A 12,511-nucleotide genomic window follows, 5' to 3' on the forward strand; every position below is an offset into this window, starting at 1 on the left:
CCAACCCTAAAAACTCCCCAGTTCTCTGATAAACTCCTCCCCTGGTGCCTCACAGGCCTCCTGCCGCCCCCCTGCCCGACCCGCGCCGCTCCTCCTGCTCACAGAGAGACTTGGGGCTTTTGATCAGATTTGAACATTTTCTTTATTATCGGGATTTGGCGTTTAAATGCTTTGCTACCACCTAGCGCCGGAGGGGAGAAGGGGCCGGGGGGGAGCCAGGGCCTGGCGGCTCTGGGGGCAAGCGGCTGTGGTGCGGCTTGTGGTGGGGGGGCATTCGGGCACCTGAAATTTCACCCAAAACCACTAAAATATCAACAAAACTGAGTGAAATGTGACGAAAACACAAACGAAATGTGAATAAAAGGCAGGAAAATTTCCTTCGAAAAGCAAAACGCTTTACGGCAGCGCTGCCGCCCGGGCGACGCTTTCGCGACCGGGCGGCCTCGCTTGGTGGCAGCGGCTGGGGCCGTGAGGGAGCCATGGGGCGGCGGCGGGCAGGTACCGGGGGTGTCCTTATCGGTGTCGTTATCGGTTTTGGTATCGTTATCGGGATCGGGATCGGTCAGATCGGGCCGCCCGGGGAGCTGCGGGTCCCCCCCTGGCAGCGCCCAAGGCCGGGCTGGATGGGGCTGGGGGCAGCCTGGGCTGGGGGCTGGGGTTGTGCCCATGGGAAGGGGCTGGGATTTGATGAAATTTGAAGGCCTTTTCTGACCCAAAATCACTCCACAATTTTGTGAATGCCTCCCCGGTGCTGTGCCTGGGTTGGGTCAGCTCTGCCCAGTTTGGTGCCTGGTTAAAACACCAGGCACCGACACTTTCTGGTGTAAAGTGAACTTCACAACCTAAAATAAGCACCTTTGGGGTCAGATCGCGTAATAGCAATGTTTCTCTTCTCCTAAAGCTGGTACGGAATAAATATAAACAAAATATCCAGGGTGCACAACGCAAATCCTCACTGAGGCCCTCAGGGGGGAAGCTCCAATGTTATTTGCATTGAACCCCCTGCGTGTGTCTGAGGAGCAGAGGTTATGGGGTTATCTCCTCAAAAAGTTATCTTATATCAAAGATTTATTATCTTATTAAAGGTTATTATCCTTTGGGGTTATACCTGGCTGCTTCGCTGTCTCCCAGAGGATGTTCCTTGTTCCTTGCCACGTGTGCTGGCAGCATCAGATTAACCTGCTGATGGCGTTGAGCTTCCACTGACTGTTTGTTTGTGGCTGTCGTGCACATCACTTTGATGGAAGACCATAGAGATTGTCCTAAAAGCCAAAAAAAATGATGATAGGAGGCAATGAGTGTCACTTGCTGCCAGTCAGGAGTGATGCGCAGTGGCAAAATGTCCTTTGGAGGGAACAGTGCCCTGAAATTGTGGGGAATATGAAAAATGAGGCACCCGGATTGTCACGGGTGACAAAGCAGTGGGTATACACGGGGTTTGTTTTGTTCCCGTTTCAGGAGATCTCAGCCATGCGGAACTGATGATGATGACAATAGCTGACATCATAAAACAATTAATTGAAGCTCACGAGCAGGGAAAAGACGTGAATCTGAACAAGTAAGTCACTGTGGGATGACATTGAGGAGCTGGTCCACCAGTGTTGATCATGTCCTGTACAGTCGTTTATGTTTGGCCTTTAGTTTACAAAGTTTTATTTTCACAGCCTACTGTCATTTCTCTTGCCATAACCATCATAGAATCATCACAGAATGGCTCGGGTTGGAAGGGACATCAAAGACCACCCAGTTCCAGCCCCCCTGCCATGGGCAGGGACACCTCCCTCTAGATCAGGTTGCCCAAAGCCCCATCCAACCTGAACTTGAACACCTCCTGTGAGAAATATCTTTGGTTCTCACAAGGGGGCATCCCCAACCTCTCTGGGCAACCCGTGCCAGTGCCTCACTGCCCTCTGAGTGAAGAATTTCCTCCTAATCTCTAATCTAAATTCCCCTCTTTTCATTTAAAACTATTCTCCCTTGTCCTGTTGTTACCTGATGGAGTAAAGAGTCCCTTTCCATCTTTTTTATAAGCTCATCTTTTTTATAAGTACTGTCAGGGAAAATAGAGATGAATTTATAGATCACGTTTACATCGGACATTTTAACAGCATGCTATGAATGAAGTCGCTGTTTACAGAAACTTCTTCCTTCTTTACCTTTCTGGAATAATAAAAACTGAACTTCTCCCAGGGTATTTCAGTTACACATATAATTGTAAACATTGTGCTGATGCTGGAAATAATTTGTATAAATGTTTTAGAAATGAACTGAGTTAGAGCTTGCATACATAGATTAATCGGATGGAAGTCTTAGGAAAAGACTTAAATCACTGGAAATGGGTGAGACAACCTCTGGGCACCTTTGACAATATTTTGGCAAAACCACAGTTAGAAGTAAAACATACAGAAACTCAAAACATTGGCAGTTGTTGCTTATTGACTTTATTTGGAGTTTATTTTCTGCATCTTAAATACCCAGAGCAGCTGTTGCAAGGAATTACTGTATAATTCTTAAATAAGGTACCTGGAAAGGCAAATGCGGTGAACCCCTCAAGCTTAACTGAAGCAGTGTGATGGAGCTGCTGTGGGAATGAGTACAAAAGTCTGGATGGGGTCATGAATTGGAGGTATTTCTGCTTTCAGGCTGAAAACCAAGACTTCAGCCAAGTATGGGCTCTCGGCGCAGCCACGTCTGGTCGACATCATCGCTGCCGTTCCGCCGCAGTACCGCAAGGTGCTGGTGCCAAAGCTGAAGGCCAAGCCCATAAGGACTGCGAGTGGGGTAAGCACGTCATCGTTCTCTCCGTCCACCACCGTCCTCCCCTTGCTCTCATTGATAATTTATCATGGATTTAGTTATTTTCAAAGAGGAGGACATTCAGTGTCCAGAAGCTTCAATGCAGATGTGCTGGCTGCACTGCCAGGTTCCAGGTTGTCTTCTCTGACGTGCCTGCAGGGCTGTTATTTGCAAAACATTTGGGGGAAGAGAAAGAGGTGTAGAGGGTTTGTTGCAGGGTAGCATATCTAGCTTTTTAATTGCTGTTAGAAACACTGCAGCTGAATCTGCAGGCCCTCTTGGTGAACAAAGGGGAAATGTTAGGATTTAACATGTTTCTTGAAAAGGTATTTCAAGCTGAAAATGATGATAAAGGTATCAGTGGCATTCAGCTGTGTTTTTTTAAGCTTCCCTACTGTATATATAGCATGCTTAAACCAAAAAAAAAGCACACACCAACAAACCAACCACCAGAAACCAAGATCCCAGAAGTGTTCAGTTTTCATAACTATAAAAAAAAAAATCTTAATTTCGTTACTTTGTTTTTTTCTGGCTGTAGAATGTTTCATTAAACTCTTACTGCAACCAGAATTTCTGAAAACTGGCAATGTGTTTTCCAAGGTGGGAGCCCCAAAGCAGTAAACATTAGAAAATCTTCAGTGTATATCTCTTTTCTTCCCCTTACTCTCATGAAAGGGGAAGGTGGCATCTTGTGTTGAGCCTACATTTGATGTGTGAAGAGCTGCGTGAGACCAGCCTGGAAAAAAGACTCAGCTCAGGTGGAGGGAGGAAGCTATTTTTATTTTCCTTCTTTTATGTCTTTTTGTTTCTCTTCGGCTCCCCCTTTTCATCTTCCAGATGGTGTTCAGGGTGTTTATTGGCACATTCTCACCCTTGCACTGTCTTAGATGTGTGCTAGCTGGTCCTGGTGAATACCTGTGTGCCAGTCAGCGTGACTTTTTGGCAGGGTGGTTAATCAGATTCGATAGGACACCTGGGTCTTTCTAGCTCACTGCCAGTTTATTCTGAATTGCAAAAATAATAATAGGATCCCTGTTTCTTGATACATTTGTTATCTTCGTTTTCTCAAGAGTTAACGCACAGATATTTGAGGTGGCAGACTAAGCAGAAAACATCTTTAAATAGTGTCTTGCAGATGCACATTTTTACATAGCCATCCAAGATGCGTTTTATTTTTGTAACTTCAGAAGCAATTACTGTAATTTCTCTCTGCTGTAATTCTGCTTATTACAGATTGCTGTCGTGGCCGTGATGTGTAAACCACACAGGTGTCCACACATTAACTTTACGGGCAACATATGTGTGTAAGTATGACTCAGGTGACCTAAAAGAGGGCTCTTTTCCAATATTATTTATATAATTTTGTATAAATTTCAGCAGCACTGTGTTAGGGACAGACTACTTTTCTGCACAAGTGCAGAGTTGCAGATTGCCAATACTTGCACATTATGCTACAAATTCTACTTGTTTGCAGTTCTTCTTTAAGCAGAAAACCTTCTTCTTTGATGGGTTAAACCCTACTTACCTCAGTAAATAGAAACTTTTGTGAATACAGTAATTAGGAGAATATATTAACAATCAGATACAAGTTGTATTACTGGCATGGTGCATGCACGTGTTGTGCATGTGAGAGTAGACTGGGTACGTAACAAGACAGCAGAAGACAATTGCAGAAAAGAAGGAGGGCTCAATCTAAAAAGTTTGAAAACTGCTGAACTGAAACCCACCTGAGGAGGTGCAGGTGTTGTCTGCGAAAAACTTGCTTGGTGTTGGCTCTGCCCGGCTCTGGAACGAAATGAGAGCACAGATGGGAAGCCTCTAGCTGCCAAGAGCTTGCGGTATTAAGGGAATAGCTTCTGAGTTTTATTTTAATTGAGAAAGCCAAGCTCAGTTTACCTTGAAGTATATTGCTTCTGTTTGCTTTAAGAGTCTGAGCTCCTGAAATCGCATGCTTTTTGTTTTCCCTGAGCATATCAGCTCATCTATTTAAAAACATCACTCCTCTTCTCCACCTTGTCACATCGGACACATCAGCCTGTTTCTCTACCAGCTGCCTAGCGGAGCAAGCTGGCTCCATGCTTGTTTTTGGAGGAGCAGCTATTGTGTTTGAGATGTTCCAGGTAATTATGTACGTGAAATCTCTTCAATTGGATTGCACAACTTTCGCCAGCCAGTTAATTTGGCCATGGTAATTTGGTAATTAATTTTATAATGGTGACAGATGATTTGGGTTGAGCTTGCAGGGCAGGCGATGGGGAAGCCAATCAGTTATGCAGGGAACAAAATGTGTCCTCTGATTTGAGAGAGATGGCATTATCTTAGTCTCTGTGCATTGAAGATCTGCACCGTAACAGTGTGCTGACTGCTCCTTTACCACGTTCAGTGCATGCAGCTCGAGCCAACAGGGCTGCCAACCTCCCCTGTCAGGTCATATTTGAACACACAATGACTGTAGGTTGGCCATTAACCCTCAGAAGAAAGCTGAGGGTACTGCAGAATAAATTTGTATGCCATTAAATCACTGTCTGCCATGTACCAGTCCTCTCCTCGCTAGCACATGCTGGGATAGCTGCAGGTCCTGCTGTGTCAAAGAATGAGCTCCAAACCAGCCTCTAGGTGCAGGAATTGTCATTTAACACCAGCCATATAGCTAACCAACATAGATGGACTGTGTTCTTCTCAAGTAGCCCTAGAATGCTGCTTAAAATACAAGTATTTATTAAATAGCATTTTCCTAAGTTCAGAAGACAAACGTAGGTAAGCTTTCTCACCATCAAGACGGTTAAATTCAATAAACACATGGAAAATAAATGCAGATTGTGTAACTGGACAATGTCCATATTTTGTCTTTCCTTGCCAAGCAAAAAATATTTTGCATCAGAGACAATTTTTTGGACGGAACTTTTTGAAAAGCATTGAAACTGTTTATGGCTGTAAAATTCCTCTTTCTACAGTCTAATTATCAGCATGTAACAATCAGCCCAGAACTGTAGGGCAGCTCCCTACAATAATGCCATGTTCCAGAACTATGTTCACAGTTTGTTTTGCTTCTGTTTAGTCTTGTCAATTTGTTTAATGGTGTAATTTGACAGATCTGAGTTGTTTTTTGACTTCTTTTTCATTAAAACCAAGTGATCTGTTTTGCAGTTCTCTGTATACGTAGCATTTGTACGTGCATAGCCTCAGTTCCTCTCGGTGTCAACAGATATCAGAGAACTCTGACCAGTTGTGAGCCAGCTTTAGTCCTGGTAGCATTAAGGTGCCACGGTGGTTGAGGCTTCCTTTTGCGGATTTCTCTTTTTGTGGATTTGTATTTGTGGATTTGAGAGCTCTCCAATGCCAGGAGAGCTGCTGATGTGCTGCTGTGGTCAGGTTGGGTGGAATTTGTGTTCCCATGCCTCTCTGATGAGGGATGGAGGAGTCAGAGCAGTGTCTGCTCAACCTGCACCCCCTTCTATATCCATAACTTGGGCAGATTAATTGTTGCAATTGCATGAGTTTGATGCCTGTTTTCTGTCTTTTGATATTTGCAGGTACTGCCCAGGTGGGCCTGATTCTGACTTCGAGTATTCAACGCAGTCTTACACTGGATATGAGGTATTAATTACTTCTCTCTGCCATCAAGCATTCCCTACACCCTGTAAGATTGGATTCGGCTGCTCTTTAATTCTACAAATTCGCCCATGCTGCAAGAATAAGAAACAAAAGCAGACTTAGCAAATTCTGAGATCCAAAGCAGCTCAACTAGAAGACTGGAAATTCTTCTGATTTTTTTTTTTGTAGCAATTGTTTCTTTTTCCTCACCTTGCAGCTGTTCATAGTGTTACACATGTAATTCCCTGGGATTCTGAGCAGGACAAGCGCAGCTTCTGTGCTGGGGCTGCACGACCTGCTGGTGTGGGAGCAGCTGTTAATTTAAATTTCCAGCTGTGGAAAGTGATGAGTGAGTAAGAGCAGGTGAAGGTGACATTGCTGATTCCCAGGGGACGCTGCTGCATGCGCTTCGTTTAAATGAATACTGGCTGCAAGAGTTATCAATCTGTGTCAAAATTTTCCTAACTAAACAGTCCAGAGCAACATAGATGTCTGCTTGTTCTCAGGAAGGGTTTCAGGGAAGGGTACAAAGAAGACAGAGCTATACCTCTCTTCACGCTGCCCACTGGAAGGATGAGAGGCAACAGGCACGCCTCAGAACATGGAAAATTGTCACTTATTGTAAGAAAAGAATGTTAAACATGAGGGCCATCAAACACTTCAGTAGGGGTCCAGAGAGGTTTTGGCTTCTCAGTCCTTAGAGAGACTCAAATATTGACTGGACAGTGACCTGAGCATCGTGCTCACGCTGGACCTGCTTTCAGTCCTGCCCAAACTACAGGAAAAAAGCCCCTTATTTACCTGTTAGTGCCTCTGATATTACAGCCATGCCCTTAGAATATCCTGGTCTCAGAGCATGTCTCTGCATCTGCAGTGATATCTCACTAAATACATATCACAGAAATAGCTCCCTCGTGTCTGCTGACAGCATAACAGCAGCAGATCTCACTGTGACTGAATTATTGTCACTACTTTTCACAAAAAACTCATGGCCATCGCACCGATGTAAAGTAGCAAAACAAGGTAAAATACATTCCAGATTAATTTGGTCAATGGTGAGGTGACATCCTTTTAATGGGGATAAAAAAATATATATAATAAATATAATAATATATTTATATAGCAATATAAAAAAGTAACTTGGGGGTTTCAAATGAAAAACTACATTAACTTAAAGAATATTTGAAGTTTAAACTGAGCTCTACAGGACGCTCCTTGGTAACTTGTGCAAGTCAAGAGAAACTAAAACGAAGAGGGCAGAAAAAAGTGGAATTTTGAAAATCATCTCTTTAGTGATTTTTGCAGTGTTTTTATTCTGAATCTTCAGAGATTCTTTCCATCCTGTTGTAATGCACTTGAAAAATCGTGGTCTTTTTCTCATATTGCCATCTCAGTGGGCTAAAAATGTTTTTTCTTTTTGTTATTTTTACAAAATTAAGGAGCCAAATTAAATTTACAAGTAGATGGGCTCTCTAGTTGTGAGTTTGAAGACTTCAGGGTCAAGTTTTTATAAAAATAAAGCATGCATTTCAATGCTAAAAGTTGTCTTTTGTTCTTTTTCACTGTCTTTAATTGTGTTAACTGTTTTTTTTTTTAAATCTCTTTGTGTTTTTTAGCCAACATCCATGAGGGCCATTCGGGCTAGGTATGACCCCTATCTCCAGACAAGACACAGAGTGGAACAGGTAGAGTGGAAGGGGAGCGTGTTGTGTTTGAGATGCAAATAATATTGATTTAAATTGCCTGAACTGGTGAAACTGGGGAGTGGAAGGGGTTGTGGTGAGCAGCACCGAGTCCAGCTGGAGGCCACTCGCTCACGGCATGCCCCAGCTTTCACTTCTGGGGACTCTATTAACAGGAGCATTGCCAGCAGGACGAGGCAGGGGATCCTTCTCTCACCTCAGCACTGCTGAAGCCACACATGCAGAGCTGTGTCCACTTCTGGGCTCCCCACGAGAAGGCCAGGAGGTTCTGTTTGATCATCAGGAAACGCTTTTCATGTGAGGGTGACTGAGCACTGACACAGGTTGCCCAGAGAGGTTGTGGAGTCTCTGTCCTTGGAGATATTCACAGCCTGCCTGGACACAGTGACAAACAAATTGCTGTAGTTGACGCTGCTCTGAGCAGAGAGGTTGGGCTACGTGACCTCCACAGGTCCCTTCTGCCCTCAGTTTTTCCATGATTCTGTAATTCTAAGTTAGCCTGACTCGATCCCCGTGGAGGAATTATTTTTAAACCTTTTAATTTTCTAACTGTCATTTCCACTAAATAAATGACAAGTTTTGCAACTCTTCTGAGATGTTATCTTTTCTGAAGGGTACTTAATTACTGATAGGAGGCCCTACTACAACAAAATCGTAGAGATTTTTGGCAACTGCTAGTTCTTGATAATTGCTTACATTTAGAATTTATTACTGAAATAGTGTCTTTCCTACCAAAATGATGTTTTTGGTCTTCACTGGAAAATTGAAAGATGTGATTTCATTCTTAGTCCTACTCTGCTTTTACTGGTTTCCTGTTTATCTCCAAACCCAGTGGAAAATTTTCTGTGGATTCAGTGTAGTCCTTTTCTCCCACAAGCTTTTAAGGATGGTTCTGCATGGATTGAAGCAGAAGTGAAGAAACTTTTCTTACTGGCCATATCTATGTTAGCTTCAAATTGGAACCTGTGTAACCACGTTGGCAAGCTGCTGTGCTCAAATTACTCTGCTTTGTCACAAAAATCTGCACTGGGCACGGTGTCTGTACTGTGTTCTTGCAGTAGGGAAGTAATCCCTGGGTTTTGGAGGGGGATTATGAGAAATCTGTACAAAAGCATTAATAGTTTGTCATTTATAGAGGATAGGACAAGTGATGAAGGAACTATGAGGTGTAGGAGTGCCAGGGTTTTCAGGAGGGTCTTTCAGCTAAGTCACTGGTAACTTTTCCCCGGTGCTTTTACAGCTGAAGCAGCTGGGCCACAGCGTGGATAAAGTGGAGTTCATCGTGATGGGAGGAACCTTCATGGCCCTGCCTGAAGACTACCGAGATTACTTCATCCGAAACCTTCACGACGCCTTGTCGGGTCACACTTCCAATAATGTAGCAGAAGCTGTCAGGTAAGTGTTTGATTTTCATTAATGTAATCACTTAAAAGTATTCTCCAGCTGCTGTAAGAAGAGCAAACACTGAATATTCCTGTCTCATTTTCTTGAAAGGCAGCGTTTATCCAGTTACACATATTTAGGCACAGATTATTTCTAGCTCAACCTCCAGCATTACTGTGCACGCTGCATAGCGCCATGGTTTATCTGGTTTAGGAAATGCTAAGCTTTTCCTAATTTTTTGGTGTTCTGTCTGGACTTCTACCTTTTCTGCTTCGTCACCTTGATTTGGAGTTGTGACGAATCCCATTGCCGTGGGATTTATTGCCTTTAGCTGGGAAGGGGAACTGATCCTGGTTTGGAGGAAAGCCAGACGTCAGCTCCCGTAAGGGATGACTCACCCCGACAGCGTCAGTGCTCAGGAGCTCTGAGCCCCTTGCGGTCTCCAACGCAGTTACCCTTGCAGTATTTCGGAGTGACAGGGAGATGTTCTTCTCCTTGTACCGTTGGTGAAACGGTAAAAATCTGAAAATCAGTGATTTTGTAATTACATGTGCTTTGGTTCATTAAATCCACAACTTTCCAGATGCGTTTTGTAGGGTGAAACAGAAGAAAACCTGGCAAGATTTGGTATTTTAGAGCTGTTAAAACTAGGCAACCGTCCCTCTCACAGTTTTAGTTGTCACCTTGTTGTCATAGTTCATTGCAGTGGATTTTCCTTGATCCCACTGTCATCCACTAAAGAAAGCAGTTTTAAAGCTGGTTAGGACCAGCCCTTGTCTAGTTTCATGTCCACCATCATATTTTAAAGCTGTAATTTCATTTGGTTTTCCTCTGGAGGGCAGCAAACGCTTCTACTCTCTTTTTTCTTTTTTTTTTTCCCACTTGTCATTCGAAGACCAGACAAAAAGTGCAGTGCTGCTCTTTGCACGAGCAACAATCGAGGCAATAAATCAGCTAACAAGTTGCAGGAAAAAAAATTGCTTTGCTTTTGCTCTAGCACACCGCTTGTGAGCACATAAGGACACCCAGCTTGTTCTGGAAGAAGGGTGGAGTTTGCAGGTTTCTGCTCAATTTGGTGCCACACTCGTTTGGGCGTCAGGTGCTTCAGGACGTGGCTGTTCAGCGTCTTCTGCTGCGGGTGCCTAGCTAATTTTATTGGAGACAAAATTGCTTTTCGAGTAGTCTGTCCTTGGCTCTGCAGATTACCGAGGAAACTAATTACGACACAGCCTGTGTCACCAAGTAATTTTAAGAGCATGCGAAAACGAAGTGGCTGAAGTATGTGCTGCCTTGCAAGCACACAAATGGAGCAGTGTGAGAAAACCCGTGTGTTTTTTTTTTTTTTTCAAATAATGTGTTTTTTTTTTCCAGCAGATAAATAAAGCGATACGTATTTTTAACATAAAATTCATGTTAAATGCTTGGTAAATGGAAGTATGTGGGAGTTATTCATGTTGCATTTTCTAAATATTCCAGAGGCAAGAAAATTGTGTTCGAGATGAATCAGACCTTTTTACTTTTTATGCTGCTTGCATAGAGCTGTTGTACTGTGTCACTGCAGTGCTGTTTAGAGATGGTCAATGACACTTGGAAGGAATAAATTCAACTTTGCATGCTTCTCTTTGTACTTGAGGACTCAGCTTTTCTCCCTCATTACTTCCATTAACAGAAGCCATGCTACGGGGGGAATATTGACGGTATTTTGTTTTGTGTTGTACTGTTTTATTTGTTTTATATTGTACTGCATTTGGCTGTAACCTGGGATCTGGTCTCTCTCACCCCTTGTTTTTAATGGAACCATGGCAGCTTGGAGAGTTTTCTTTCTCGTGAAAATGATTAGTTAACTTTAGATTTTGTACAGTGATCCCTTTCTTCAGGAAAAGGACCTTCAGCCAGGATACTTTTCTTTGAAGCCTTTCTGTGCAAGTCCTTTGATTAAACCGGTGCAGCATCTATCTGTAAAGGCTTCAGTCCACCTAACTGTGAACCCAGCATTTCCCCCCTTAGTCCAGCCATTTCTTTATCCTAAACTTGAGCTCTAGTTCCATGTCTAATGCTGTCTTTCCAGTGGCAGAGGTAAGCTGACCTTTACTGTCTAAATCACACAGCATCAGAGGGCTCCTCCTCTTGACATAATCTGGACTTTTTCTTCATCTTGACCATCTCAACCACTGTAGCTTCTGGTCCCAGTTCATCAGGTAAGCGGGATGTGACCCTGTGAAGGTTCATCCTATGACTGTGGCCTGCCTCAGATGTCTCTACTGTTCCTCACAAAGCTAGCACTGCAAGTCTGACTGAAGGAGTAACATCCTCAAACTTTGTTGGTCCCTGGTCTGCTGCTGATGATCTGAGTTGCCACCTGACTTGCTTAGAGATTTAGGGTCTTAGGGTCAGTCTGGCCATGTGATGGATCGCACAGCCAGCAGTGCCTGGATGGCAGAAGTGACATAGGACTGGAGCAGTTTGCCACAGGGAGGTGGGACACTGCTCCAGCCAGCTGCTGTGGAAGAAATAAACCTGAAACCGTGTCTTTATGGTCAGTGGAGAGAGCAGGATCTTCATGGGATGGCTCAGAGCGTCTAAGCTAGACTGCTGCTTTAAACTCTTTCTAGGTAAATCGGGGCAGCTAACTTGGGAGGTGTGAAGATCTCCCTTCATATCTGTACTTACACAGCACTAGGAAGATCATTTATGAATGAATGCACTTGAAGTGGGTTCACTTTTTTTTTTAAATGATGCCTAAATAAAGCAGGAGTGCAGAAGTGACCCTATTTATGCACAGGAACCGGTCAACCAAAAATGCAATTTAGAAAAGATAAACAGAGCAACTCCTAGGCTTTCGTGGTAACTGCTGCGAGTGGAGGAAGGAAGCAACTTCCCCCAGAAAGTGTTGCTGCTGCTTAATATTTCTGCAGCACCTTCCTATTGAGGTAATAAACACTTCTTAGACTATTCAGACAGAAGGCTTTGCTGGAGGCGCTTTGGTATGCTTGAGAAAGAAGTTGGCTGACGAATGAGCAAAGAATAGCAGAGCC

General features: G+C 43.6%; 1 protein-coding gene across 2 annotated transcripts in view; it reads left to right on the plus strand.

Moving 5' to 3' along the window:
- The first annotated feature begins 346 nt into the window (after nucleotides 1-346).
- The window catches only part of ELP3 (elongator acetyltransferase complex subunit 3), an 89,019-nt gene continuing 76,854 nt past the window's right edge, over nucleotides 347-12,511 (plus strand). Inside the window, exons 1-7 of one of the 2 annotated variants that reach the window (XM_068678945.1) lie at nucleotides 347-498; nucleotides 1,459-1,558; nucleotides 2,643-2,781; nucleotides 4,030-4,100; nucleotides 6,330-6,393; nucleotides 8,007-8,075; nucleotides 9,334-9,488. In XM_068678945.1, coding sequence (XP_068535046.1) covers nucleotides 480-498; nucleotides 1,459-1,558; nucleotides 2,643-2,781; nucleotides 4,030-4,100; nucleotides 6,330-6,393; nucleotides 8,007-8,075; nucleotides 9,334-9,488 — 617 coding nt within the window. In that variant the 5' untranslated portion in view covers nucleotides 347-479. The remainder of the gene's footprint in view (nucleotides 499-1,458; nucleotides 1,559-2,642; nucleotides 2,782-4,029; nucleotides 4,101-6,329; nucleotides 6,394-8,006; nucleotides 8,076-9,333; nucleotides 9,489-12,511) is intronic. The other variant, XM_068678946.1, reaches the window with a different exon arrangement.

The sequence above is a fragment of the Anas acuta genome, chromosome 3 (genome assembly GCF_963932015.1).
Source record: "Anas acuta chromosome 3, bAnaAcu1.1, whole genome shotgun sequence".
Lineage (NCBI taxonomy): Eukaryota > Metazoa > Chordata > Aves > Anseriformes > Anatidae > Anas > Anas acuta.